At 38.0% G+C, this 12,735-nt stretch overlaps 1 protein-coding gene across 1 annotated transcript in view; it reads left to right on the top strand.

Moving 5' to 3' along the window:
- DHX15 (DEAH-box helicase 15) overlaps nucleotides 1–12,735 on the top strand; it is a 48,422-nt gene that overhangs the window by 8,658 nt on the left and 27,029 nt on the right. The window contains exons 3-5 of the mRNA XM_050896746.1: nucleotides 2,526–2,719; nucleotides 3,875–4,034; nucleotides 4,445–4,663. Of these exons, the coding sequence (XP_050752703.1) occupies nucleotides 2,526–2,719; nucleotides 3,875–4,034; nucleotides 4,445–4,663 (573 nt within the window). The remainder of the gene's footprint in view (nucleotides 1–2,525; nucleotides 2,720–3,874; nucleotides 4,035–4,444; nucleotides 4,664–12,735) is intronic.

The raw sequence follows: 12,735 nt of genomic DNA, 5'->3' as shown, positions 1-12,735 counted from the left end.
TTCCACGTAGACTTAAACCCAAAGCACTGAAGAAGTGTATTGGAAGCCAAGACCATTAATTTTCAAGTCTTCAGTATTTGCAATGGCTTGATTTGTAATTTAAACTTAACCTTCTAAGTTAACTCTTTTCTTTAAGTGCTCTCAAAATATGCTTAGTGGTGGAATGGGTGTCCTGAATTTCTTTTAGAAAGAGGTTAAGTACTTGCTATAATTGCAATGTGCACTCCCTTATAAATGTGGGATCATATGTGGTGCTGGTGTCATAATTTAAATTTCTTCTGTAGATGGAATAGTAGAGTAGCATCTGCTTTCACTTGGGAGTCTTAACTATAAAGGGTAGGATGTTTGTTGACATAACATAAGGGATGCCACTTTGTCAGCAAGTTTTCTTGGCAGGTGAAGTTCAGAAGCAAGGTGATTCTGAGTATAGCTTAATCTCCTGCTGTCCTTGCAGTTCACAAGAGGATTGATATGGGTAAAAGTCTGACACCTTTTCAACTAATGAAAATTCTGAGAGTTCTACCATATAACTTTTTAACAGAGAAAGTTTTCAATAAATTGAAGTGGCTCAGAAAAGCCAGAAGGACAGTGCTCTTCCCTCTCTTGCCCTGCATCCCTTTAAAAACATGACTTTCCTTTCACTTTGGAATAGTCTTTAACAGCCCTCAGTGCATTTGTCTTTGATCTTAGAGGCCACTGTATGTGTAGTCCCTACCCCCTCATGTTCATGGAGGTTATATTTGAAAATCTGTCTTAATTGAGAAAGTCCTTGAGGTTAAAGGGTACTAACTAAAACTGTTCCTCATGCTTTTGATATTGATAGAATGGCTTTTTTTTAAGGGAAGTCAAGGATTTTGGTGATTTGTAGGTTTTTTTTGTCAGTGGAGTTGAGTTAACTTTAGGTTTTATAAGAACCAGATGATAAGTGTTCAGTATATTCCCAGTCATGACTGAAGTAGAAAATGTAGTATGGCACAGTCCTTTTTCCTGGTGTTTGTATGTCTTTCAAAGCTGGACATGAAAAATATTCTGGTGGTCATCTAAATCAGCTTAAAACGTTGAAGTCTATGTAGCCCTTTTCTTTCATTTGACACCAGTGCTGTAGGTTTTGCTGTTTACTGGAAAACCACTTCTAAATTATTTTTATTTCATGCTACTGTGGCCCGACAGAACTGCTGTTTTAAAGTTTATTTCAGGACTTGCTCTGTTTACAGTCAAGAAGCTTCACCTAATGTGCTTAGAGTTGAGTTTTTATTAGTGACTTGGGAAGCAAATTCCTTTCTCTACACTGCATATTAGAGGAGTGTGTATATGTTACAGGATAGGGTTTCAGGTTCATGCTATCAATGTTCAAGAACTGCTATTATTTTTAGTTTGTAATAGGGTTTTCAGAAATTTGAGTTCTCAGCAGTCTAGTAGTCTCCTGTCATATTTTGATAGTCTTTGCTTTCTTCTTTTTGTATTTGTAATGGAAGTATGTTCTCCATTTAAAAAAAAAAAAGTTTTTCATTACAGCCTACACTTGTCTGCTTGTGGGTATGTTTTAGTGTTCACTTACGTCCATTTTGCTGTGGAAGTACAGTATTCCAGAAGAAAATTTTTCCTGGTTTAAATTATACTGCTTTTCCTGTTATTCCTTATTGGTGCAATGTATAAACTTTTTTTTTCCTCTGTAAATGTGAGCTTTTAAGAATACTTGAAAAGCAATTACTAAGGAGGAGTGGATTTTTTGATCTGTAGACTTGGAACTAGTTGTACCTGGAGATCTCTCCTCATAAAACGTCACACTGTGAACATGTTAAGAATATTCTATCTTCATCAAACTGTTACTGACCTTAGAAATTATTCTGAATAAACCTTCGTATTTTGGATGATTCTTACTGTTTCCAGATTCCTAACAAGAGCAGAAAACTGCTGACTGACAAATAAAATGAGTGCTAACATAGGAAGGAAAACATAGGGGTTTCATATCTGGTTGATAAAACTTCAAAAGAACAATAACTAACCTGATGAACATAACTAATTATTTGTTCATTTTATTTGTTGTGATTCCTGGCTAAGATGATTTTTATATCACTAAAATAATTCTTTTTGCTTAATGTATTAATAAGCATTACTTTTTCAAGCCACAATATATAATTTGCTTACTGTAAAACTTAAAACAATGAACTGTGCTACGGATCTCAAAATTCGGAGTGTTAGCTTTAATTTTGGTTGCTTTGGAGCATGTTGGCTGCTGCTAAATATCTGTATAAGGTACTGATCTAACAGTGCCTAAACGTACTGTGTACATACGTATTTCCTTGATAACTTTAAAGATAGTTATGTACATGCTTAATGTGAGTGTGCTTTATTTAGTGGCATTGGGTCCAACTAGTCTATCTGCTCTCATGCTTTCATATTTTTGTGCCTGCCGTTGGCATCTCAGTGGAATTACAACTAACTTTATTTGATACAATACGAAGGTTACAGATTACATCTGACCATTTGAAGTGTGTTTTAAAACTGAGTTTTATTCTTGACAGATCCCTCAATGGTGTGTTGACTACATGCGCTCATTACCTGGACCAAAGAGGGGAGTAGCATGTACCCAGCCTAGGAGAGTAGCTGCAATGAGTGTGGCACAGCGGGTTGCTGATGAGATGGATGTCATGCTGGGCCAGGAGGTTGGTTACTCTATTCGATTTGAAGACTGCAGTAGTGCAAAAACCATTTTGAAGTAAGTATGGCAACTGTCAGGTAAAGCTATAACACAGCCTACTCAAGGGTAGGGGGAATCAGAGAATAGTAAAGGGTGTGAGCAAAGTTATGAGAGGAGTAATGAGGAGGGGAGTGAATCTATGGACAGGTACTTTCTCTGTCTGAGTGGAGAAGAGAGACAGGAGCCGTAGCATGAGCTGAGAAAAACCTGAGGTGTGGGGCTTGAGGAGAATTGAAAATGAGTCATTCCTCCTAAGAAATCACTGCACCCTGTGGAAATTAATTTTAAGTGCTCTGTAAAGAAGAGGGTGATCGGAAGTATTTTTATGATTAAGGTGCTATTCAGAGTAAAGCCCTTCAGCATTCAGTTTCTCTTCATGTTATGCATTCAGCTGACCTTCGTCTGTGGTATCTTCCTACTCAAGGTAATCCTGGTGAAGTTCAGTAGCTTACTTCAGTAAGGAGAACTACCACAAAGTTTCAGAATTGGCATGTAGCTGACTGGAACACTTAATCCATAGTGTTTTAGTTGTCAACTGTTCTAGACTCCTGTGCTGTGTAGGTGGAACCAGGCCCACTTAATAAGTTGTTTGCAGATTACATTCAGAATGCACCGTTAAAAAGGATTCCACATAGTGTGGTTCAAGGAATAGTACTTATCTATCAAAAGATGTCTTCTCTTTTGCTCGTACAAGTAGTTGGAGGCTGGGAATAAAGTTAATGTGTAAAAAGAAATTTAACTGAGACAGAAAAGCAAAAAGTGAACAGATGATCTGCAAACAGAAAAAGGGAAAAACAATTGCAGAAATAGTATTTCTAGGATTTCAGAGGGTGTTTTTCCCTTTCTTTTCCTGTCTCTGATTGTAGACCTGGAAGTCAGCCAATAATAGTCTACGAACTAGTTACAAATGTTGCTAAACCTTGTTTCCCCCCCCCCTTTTTTTTTCCAAGCTTCCTCCCCTACTCGCAGATTTCACTTATACTCTGCAGTAATTTCTATTTGAAAACTTAAAATGGGCTTGTTACCTTGTTGGAAATAGTTTACTGATGTTTCTATTTTGAAAAAGTTGATTAAAAGCTTAGTTCAAGCAACCTAGTGAATGATATTGAAGAGGATTCTGTATGAGACTTATTAAATAAAATTTGTGTTGAAATTGTTTTTGTTTGTGTTCAGATATATGACTGATGGTATGTTACTTCGTGAAGCAATGAATGATCCTTTGCTGGAGCGCTATGGTGTTATAATTCTTGATGAGGCCCATGAGAGAACACTGGCTACTGATATTTTGATGGGAGTTTTGAAGGAAGTTGTAAGACAGAGATCTGATCTGAAGGTCAGTAATGATGAAGCCCAACAGCATCTCCTTTCTAGTTGCAGGCATACCAAATAAGGTATCTGTGTGCTTACCATTAGCTGATTTTTATAATCAACTGAAGTAGATCAACTGTTTTTTGATCTAATGATAATCTGAGAAGATAACCCTAGGAAATTCTTAATGCAGTTTGTATTGAGGAAAATACTAGAAACAACGTAATTGTAGATTAACCTTTCTGTATTTGAGTAGGAATTTTTTTGGACCTTTGTAACAAGGGTACTATATTCAGATGATAAAAGCATGCTTAAATCACAGTCAGCAGTTGAGTTGAGTTTCTTACTATTACATATTGTATGCATAACATTTCATGAATTCTTGTTAACCTTTGGAGTAACTCTTTTGGTTTTTTTTGTCCTCCAAACCTACAGGTTATAGTTATGAGTGCTACTTTAGATGCTGGCAAGTTTCAGATCTATTTTGATAACTGTCCTCTTCTAACTATCCCGGGTCGCACCCATCCTGTGGAGATATTCTATACTCCAGAACCAGAAAGGGACTACCTTGAGGCTGCCATTCGAACAGTGATCCAAATTCACATGTGTGAAGAAGAGGAAGGAGATCTCTTACTCTTTCTTACTGGACAGGAGGTACGTTCTTTTCTTTTCTTTTCATCCATCATTCCATACAGAAACTGTTTTAAGTGGCTTGTGTAGACTGAAATGTTTAGTTTCCTTTTCTAGTTTATCATTTGAATGACCTGAGGTTTTCCACCTGCCATACACTTCAGGTCCTTAGTCATTGTATGTATTTGTAATATGCATATGCTATGCAAGCCCTCTCTAAAATGAAAATTCTCATCTTACTTATGTACTTCTAAAATAGAAGCCTGGAGTATGAACCTAGGTTTGTACTGATGTGAACTCAAAAGTTCTGGGTACCTGGTAGCATCCATGTTTTTACTGAAAAAGTAGTTCTGTGCACTTTTGCATGTGTATTGTACAACTTACCTGAAGAATAACACTTTGGTTCTGCTACTTAGCTATCAGTAGTAGTTTTAATAAAAATATTTGGGTTTTGTTTTTTATGAATAGCTTTGAATATTAGGTTGTAGTCTTTCTGTACCACAAATATGGGGAGTTACGTCTCAGAAGTGGACTCAGTGCCTTGCAAAAGAGGATTGTTTGTACAAAAGCACTTAAGCTGAACTACATCAGGAAATGAGGATTTTCTGGAAATCTTAAATCCTTTGCTTGAAATAAACTGGGGTTTTTTTTAGTCCTAATCTGTTGCTTTGAAGCTCTTTTGAGTGGCCCTATTAGTAGACTGAGATGGAGAAGAGGTAAAAAAACCCATAGGCGTTGTGGAAGTTTACTTGACTGGGTCAACCTAAAATTAATATTTTTAGTAGGGGGAGAAATGCAGCTAGCAAAAATGTTTTTCTGACTCATTCTTCTTGCAGTCACTCCTCTTGAAGAAATATCCTTCAAAGGATGTGGAACAATTCAGTGTCTTTTAATCTAAGCATACACAGTCTTAACTATGCCAAGGGGGAAAAAATGGTACAAATAACTTGTGATCCTAAAGGTACACAGGCTTCTTCAGTAGATTTGCCAGTCATAAAGATGTGTTGCCTCTTAGACGAGTTTTAAAAGACACTTGATTAAAATGTCTTCTGGCAGGTTGTCTCCTCCCTTAGAAAACCAAAACAATGACTGTCACTGTAAAAGCAGATACTCTGGCCTTTACATTTGTCCTTCTTTGGAATATTGCTGTGAGTTAAAGTACATGTAGGGAAAAATACTTTAACAATTGTGGCTTTGAAACCTGCCTGTTTGGTTTTATTTAGAAGTTCTAGTTCAGACTAGTCTGGCAGGTAAATATGAGAACTAGTGAAACAACTGTTGCAAGTGGATGAACGAACCAGTGGCAACAGAAAGGACCACTGCTGTCCAGCTGTTTCAGAAGATTTTGTTTTCTTACCAGGATGCTAAATCAGGCCGGTCTTGAACCTTTCATGAAGAACAAATACCTACCCTTCTAGTTATCAATTATAAATGATGTCCTTGCTATATCAGTTAATATGTATTGCTCTAAATAACTTGTTCTAAAAATTATGGGAGTTGGGGACGGGGCAACTGCCTTCAGATGTTTCCAGCTCTGATCACCACTCACGTTTGGCAAATGGCTCTAGACCCAACTGGTCTAGTACCAGCCAGTGCTGCAGAGGTACTCTGTTCTTTTGTATGAACAGGTTCTTTGATTTCCACTGCGTTAATTTACAGGACATAATGTATTATAAACAAATTTTTAATAAAATCGTGCACATAATACATGTTCATATGTACAGATGTAATTATGCATAAATGTATCTAACAATATCCCTGTGTTGCCTTACTGAATCACTTAAAACTTGCATTAGTAAGCTACCATCCTCTGTTTTGTCTAGAGTTCTCCAGTCCATGTATCAGTGGATGATACTGTTCCGGGATTCTGGAGTGGCTCTGGCTGGAGCTAGTCTGAATTTAGCTAGTTAGCTTGAAATTGAAGTCTGGCTTAGCTTCTGTAGAGGATCTTTGAAGTGTTATATCCACCTTGATTCATAATGTTTTGGGACCTCTGTTGAGGCCTGTCTTTGAGCCTCCCAATACAGTCTACGTGTGTATTCCTGTTCAGTCTGAAGTGATAGGATCTACTGTAATGTCCAGAACTGGGAAGTGTGCTCTAGGTACCACTACCACTATGTAGTTTGGGTTCAGTAGGCTTAGTAGCTCAGGTCTTGCCATTGATTTTGCTGGGCAGAAATGCTTTGTAGTTCTTTTGGATTCTGGAAAACAATATGAACAGAATGCACAACGATTTGATTTTCTTGTCAAAGAGGCATTTACAAAGCCAAATGAAGTTACATAAGGGAAGATGTTTTAGGTGGAACCATGCAAGTGTGAACTGTTTTGAGTTTAAGAGGCTTCAGATGAGGAGTAATTGCAGTGGTCTAAGGCAGAATGAGGGTCCTTACTGGCTACTGCCTTCACTTCCCACTGAACCTGAAGTAATTTTATATGGGCGATAAGATGGATAGCAGTTAATTAGTACAGATTAATTAAGACACAGAGTTGATGATGGAACCTGGAGATACTAGGGAAGATTCTGTCTTGTCAGGCCCAAAAATAAAAAAGTTTGAATACATTTGGAAACCAAAGTAATCTTAGTTGTATAAGCCTGTTACTGGATGAAGATAAGATTGTTGTTAATGGTGCAGAAATAAGTGTTCAATAAAAGCTTCCTTCCTGAATCCTGAAAGGAGCAAAAGTATATGATTATGTTGCATGAACTGCTTTTCAGTCCATTAGTAACAAGAGGATGTTTTAAAAACAACGTTTATTAGGAGTAAACATTTTGAAACAGGACTTGTCCCACAGTCCCTGTAAGGAGGAGAGCTCATCTGTTGATTTTAAAAACAAACAAAAAACCACCCTGGTATAGCAAGGAGATTCCGGAACATGGAAATAATGTTCATGTTTCGTGCTAGTATTCAAAAAAGGGATAACCTGAGAGAACCTGGATAACTAAGCCAGGTTGCCTGACGTCAGTCACAGGCAAAATTGGAATCTCTGACAGGGAATTCTGTTCACAAGGAGAAAGTATAATTACATTTCAGTCAACATGCCTTTCCTAGACAATAGGTTTTGTCAAACTTGTTCTCAGTCATTGAGATTACAAATTTGGTAGTCTAGTTGTGTAGATACACATTTGTTAAACTTAACTTTAAATGTCTCGAGACTGGCTCACCTGCAGATCTCAGAGGTAGCTGGTTTATTGTCTACTGGAGTTCTGCTAAAACAGTATTAGATTTCACACTCCATTAAGATCAGTAATCTGAGAGTAGGTGTAAAATCCTTACAGATGAAATTTGCGAGGTGGGGGAGGCAGAAATAATGACACAGAAACTGTATAGATCTGTCTTGCATATCTTAGTAACCTAGGCACTTATGAATGCAAAGTGTGTTCTGTGCCACCCTAGTACCTTTTTCTCCATAAAGCCAAATGCATCATTACATATTTAGGAGGAAGAATCTAGGCTGCATCGGGAGATTTGAGGTACAGATCAGCTCTGTTGTTCTTGATTGTAGATAAATATACTGAAAAATGTTGCTGTGAAGTTCTGGTGTCAGTGTTCCAGAAAGGTTTAAAGTGATGTTGGTAAAACTGGTGTTGGTGTAGAAAAGAGTTGCAAAACATTTTTGAGGTTTTGGTACAATGTTTTGTAAACGAGGATTTATTTTTAAGGCACACTTTTTTCATCACAATGGGGCTGGTTAAGCTCTGGAACTGTGAAAGAAAGTAGCAGAGCCTTTCTTGTGAGGAAACTGAAGTCAAAATTGACAACTTTTTTAGTCTCAGTGGTAGTGATTGAGTAAAGTTAAGACAGTAGGTATACTGGGCTGCAGTGAACACAGGTTGTCTTGTTTAGCCTTGCATAGAAAGTATTGAGGAGTTGGGGAGCATAAACTGAAAGAAGAGTAGTAATATTAACTGTGCTCAAGTGCTAAAGGGAGGAAGGTTTTTTTGCTCCTCATTCATTTGAGATGATGTCAATATTAAATATTTCAAGTAGACCAGGTCAAAGTTTCTGAATATAGGAATCATGCTGAGACAAGTTCAGTTTTGACTTGTTGACAGAGCCGTTCTCAGTTATGGTCAAGTGTTGACTTGTTCCATGGACGACTTTTTTTGTCTAAGTATATAATTTTACGAAGTTTTGTTTCTCTGAATTTGTATTCAGAGCATCTCCTGAAATGGTGCAACTCTTAGGCCTGGTTCTTTTTACTGTTGTTTCCTCATTTTAGCTTGTAGCAGTTTGCTTTCATTCCTGGAGGAAGAAAGGGAGATTAGTGAAGACCCATGCAGCTTTAAGGACAAAGACAAAGGTTCATGTCATCAAAGTCAGATGTGGCTGGCAGTGCCCCTGTCTGTGATAGGAACTCGAAAGAGAAGGGGAAAGGTTAAGGTGTCTGTCAAATATTTCTGGTTTGGGAAGTACTTCTTATTTATGCGTTTAGTTTTCCTCTGCGTACTCATTTTACACAAGGTAAAATTGCCTTATACTTTTTTTGGCATTAGTTTCCTTCAGGGTTTAACACTTATGTCTACTTGATTCATTTATCCAAGGTGAAGCTAAATCTAACTGTGTATAGTGTAGCAGCTGATCTGCTGTAGATAAGACTGTCATCTCCTATTTAAGAGTTTAAAGTGTGTTCTAACTGGAGAGCAGTCTTGAAGTTTTGCTCACCTCATGAGATTCTTTAAGTGCTCCAAATACAGGGTCAACTGCAGAAAGGGTTTCTGAAATAAATAATGTTCCCCAAGGACATGTTTACAAAATGATGTTTACAAAATCATTGAATTCTGTTTAGCATGCCAAGTGCTCGAATTGTTCCATTAAATGTGCTTAAAATGACATCACTAGCCACCATCTTTTTGTAGAAATGTTTTTTCTGAAGATAATGAGATACAGTTTAGATCTTAAGATTGAGTGGAGCATGACCAGCAAGTTAAATGGATATTTACATATACCAGTTTGGCCTGTGAGCCAGACTGAATGCCAGCACTTTTGAAGTACTTTGGTGGCTCAGGGTAACTTGCGGTCAATCGTTTGGTAACTGCTGTTTAGTATCAGTGTAGTTTCAAGCCTCATCCGTGGCAGCATGAATGGGTCCTGCACACAAACAAAAGGGAAGGAAATTTGGGTTATTGGATTGTTAGCTTAGCGGGAGCAATTTAACTCAGTAACTTAGGACCACAAAGATGATCAAAGGACTGGGAAGCCTGCCATATGAGGAAAGGCTGAGAGAACTGGATTTGTTCAGCCTTGAGAAAAGAAGGCTTAGGGGAGACCTTATCACCATGTTGCAGTATTTAAAGGGTGGCTACAAAGAAGACGGAGACTCCCTTTTTACAAGGAGTCACAAAGAAAAGACGAGAGGTCATGGGTACAAGTTACTCCTGGGAGATTCCAACTGGACGCGAGGAAAACTTTTCACAATGAGAACAATCAGCCATTGGAATAATCTCCCTAGGGAAGTGGCGGATTCCCCAACACTGGATATGTTTAAGATTTGACTGGACAGGGTGCTGGGCCGTCTTGTCTAGACCGTGCTTTTGCCAAAAAAGTTTGGACCAGATGGTCCTTGAGGTCCTTTCCAACCTGGTGTTCTGTGATTCTGTGAACTTCATTGTTGCTAGTCTTCCTGGGTCTCTTTTTGTTTGCATTTTTTGACTACCGGTCAGTGAACTTCTTTGTATAAGAATCTTGACAGTATTTGTTCATTACAGATATGGTGCACTAACTCAATAATATATGCAACTGCTCCTATAATCCTTTTCTGTTTCTATTCTTGCTAATAGTAACCTTTCAGTGTGAGCACCTTTTTAATGCAGAAATACTATCAGGGAAAGAAATGGAAGTGAATTTCTACTGAGCATTCAGTTTGAATAGTGTAATAAAGACTTTATTTTCAACAGCAGATAAAGGAAAAAATGTGCTGTGCATGATAAGCAAAATTAGTCTCTTCTGTGGTTAATTTTATACAGCTCCTTTTAGATGAACTGCTAATGATATGTTCAAATCCATAGGTTTTGATGTAGAGCTAGGGAATATTAAGTATTGGAGTAGCGAGATGATAAACTTAAGCAGTGGAGATGTGGTATTGGAGGCAGCTGGTGAGGTATTGGTTTGTGGTTCATTTATTTCTGAGTCTCTCTTTCTTCGCTGTGTGTTCTGACACAGAGCCTGAGGAACCAACATGTTTCTAAACTAAACTGGCACAGACCATGTTTAAAAGTCATACCTAGAAGACTTTCTGTGATAAGGCTTTCAAAAGTGAGACCTTTTAGAAAAAAATTAGTATTACTAAATGTTACTTAGTAATACTAAGTCCTGTTCATGTTTTCAGTCTTGTTAGTATTTACTAATACAAATCAAAGGAGGGTGGGTGGGGAATTGGGTGGGATTTAAGCATTAGTCGTGTAAGTGGTACTCTTGAAGTTAAGCCATAGGAAAACTATCAGTTCTGTCCCTCTTGGTTTCAAATACTGACAGCTTTTCATCATGTCTTCCCAGATCATTTCTGTCAGGTTAAAGAAATGGGCTTCTTAGGAGACCTTCCTTTTGTCCCCTTCCAATGCTGTCCTTTGAGCAATGTGAAAGGTTTTATATTTACTTTCTGCAATGAGGGGTAAAAAGGAAACTTTAGCACTGTTACGGTGATAGAAGAAAAAATTATTTAATTTTACGAATAAGAGGGGTAGGAATTCAACTCTACCCTCTGTGTCTTGTTCTAGCTGAAGTAGTTTTTCTACATGTTCTGGGATGGGGGGTGCAAGCAGTACTGGACAGTATGAGAGAGAGATGGAAGACAAAGGGGCAGCCTGTGAAAAGATAATCTTGAGCATTAAAGAAACTAACCTGCAGCTAGTGCTTTCTGTGGTTAGTTTAACTGTTGCAAAGCAGTAAGAGGCTGTTGACCAGAGAGCAGCATTCAATACTCATTGTACAAAGAGTAAATGCAGCCAGGTCTGTTTCCACAGTTACAGTCCAGCAATTTTAGCTGTGAAATATCTCCAGGTGACATCAAATATGTTTATCTCGCTGAATGGTTAAAAGTGCTTTGGAGTACTTAATTTTGACCACAACTTGAGGCATTGAATACACGTCCTTTATGCCTGAAAAGCACATACAGCTCTTGTTTTCTGTGTTGATACTGTAAGATGTGTAACCTTTTTCAAAGTGTGTGCATATTTTGTGTACTGTTACTATAGTATTTTAACGCTGTTCATGAGAGTGTGTGAGACTCAGGACTGCAGTTTTGGATTTTGACTACTTGTGTGTGTGTAGTCACATATGCTTAGATGAAGTTTTCTCACTGTATTTTGCTGGAGCCGGAGCAAAAGTTCTGCTCTGTGTCAGCTTGAATCATTTAATATAACCAGTTATTTCACTTGATCTGCTATGAGAAGGGGAAAATAAAGCAAGCACTGTGCTTTTAATTTCTTGAGAGCTTGATATGTATAGCCGGTGTTGCTGTCCCCATCCAGAGGATGCTAAAATGTAATATAAGCAGCAATCCTGGCATTCTGAGAAATCAGGACTCCTTTTGTCAACAGGCTTCAAACTCAGAGTTTCCCTCTGGTCTGGTGAATCTTTGCATTTCTAGCTGCACAGAAACACAGCTTCAGTGAGAGGAATAAAAATTACTGCATTGAAGGGGTTTTTTTAGGCACTAGTCATCAGCCTGCCTTTTCTTTGGAAAAGTGGGTTAAGATGGAGTAAAAATCCTGTCAGATTCAGGAGGCATAAGTAACCTACTTACTGTTATGTGAAAATATAGATGGCTGCACTACTGTTTCTAATAAATCAGAGGGAAACTATGTGCCCTGTTCTTGCTTTGTTTTCGAAACAAAACACTGCTAAGCATTGGATCCCATACAGACTTAGGTCTTGCTGAAATTTGTGACACAATGGAAGTTCCTGTTGAAATCCTGAAGCTTTTTGGTGTCTCAGAATTGCTTTCTGATACTTAAGCTCCTGAATGAAATCCACCTAATTTGACAGGTATTCTAAATACTGCCTGTTGTCTACCAGTTGGCTGAAAACCAAGCAGCCTGCTCAGGGTTATGTGTAGAACCAGTCTTAATCACACCAATTTCTTGGAAGGAATATCAT

This window comes from Gymnogyps californianus, chromosome 4, assembly GCF_018139145.2.
Source record: "Gymnogyps californianus isolate 813 chromosome 4, ASM1813914v2, whole genome shotgun sequence".
NCBI classification, from domain to species: Eukaryota; Metazoa; Chordata; class Aves; order Accipitriformes; family Cathartidae; genus Gymnogyps; species Gymnogyps californianus.
This window is presented reverse-complemented; position numbering and strand designations above follow the sequence as displayed.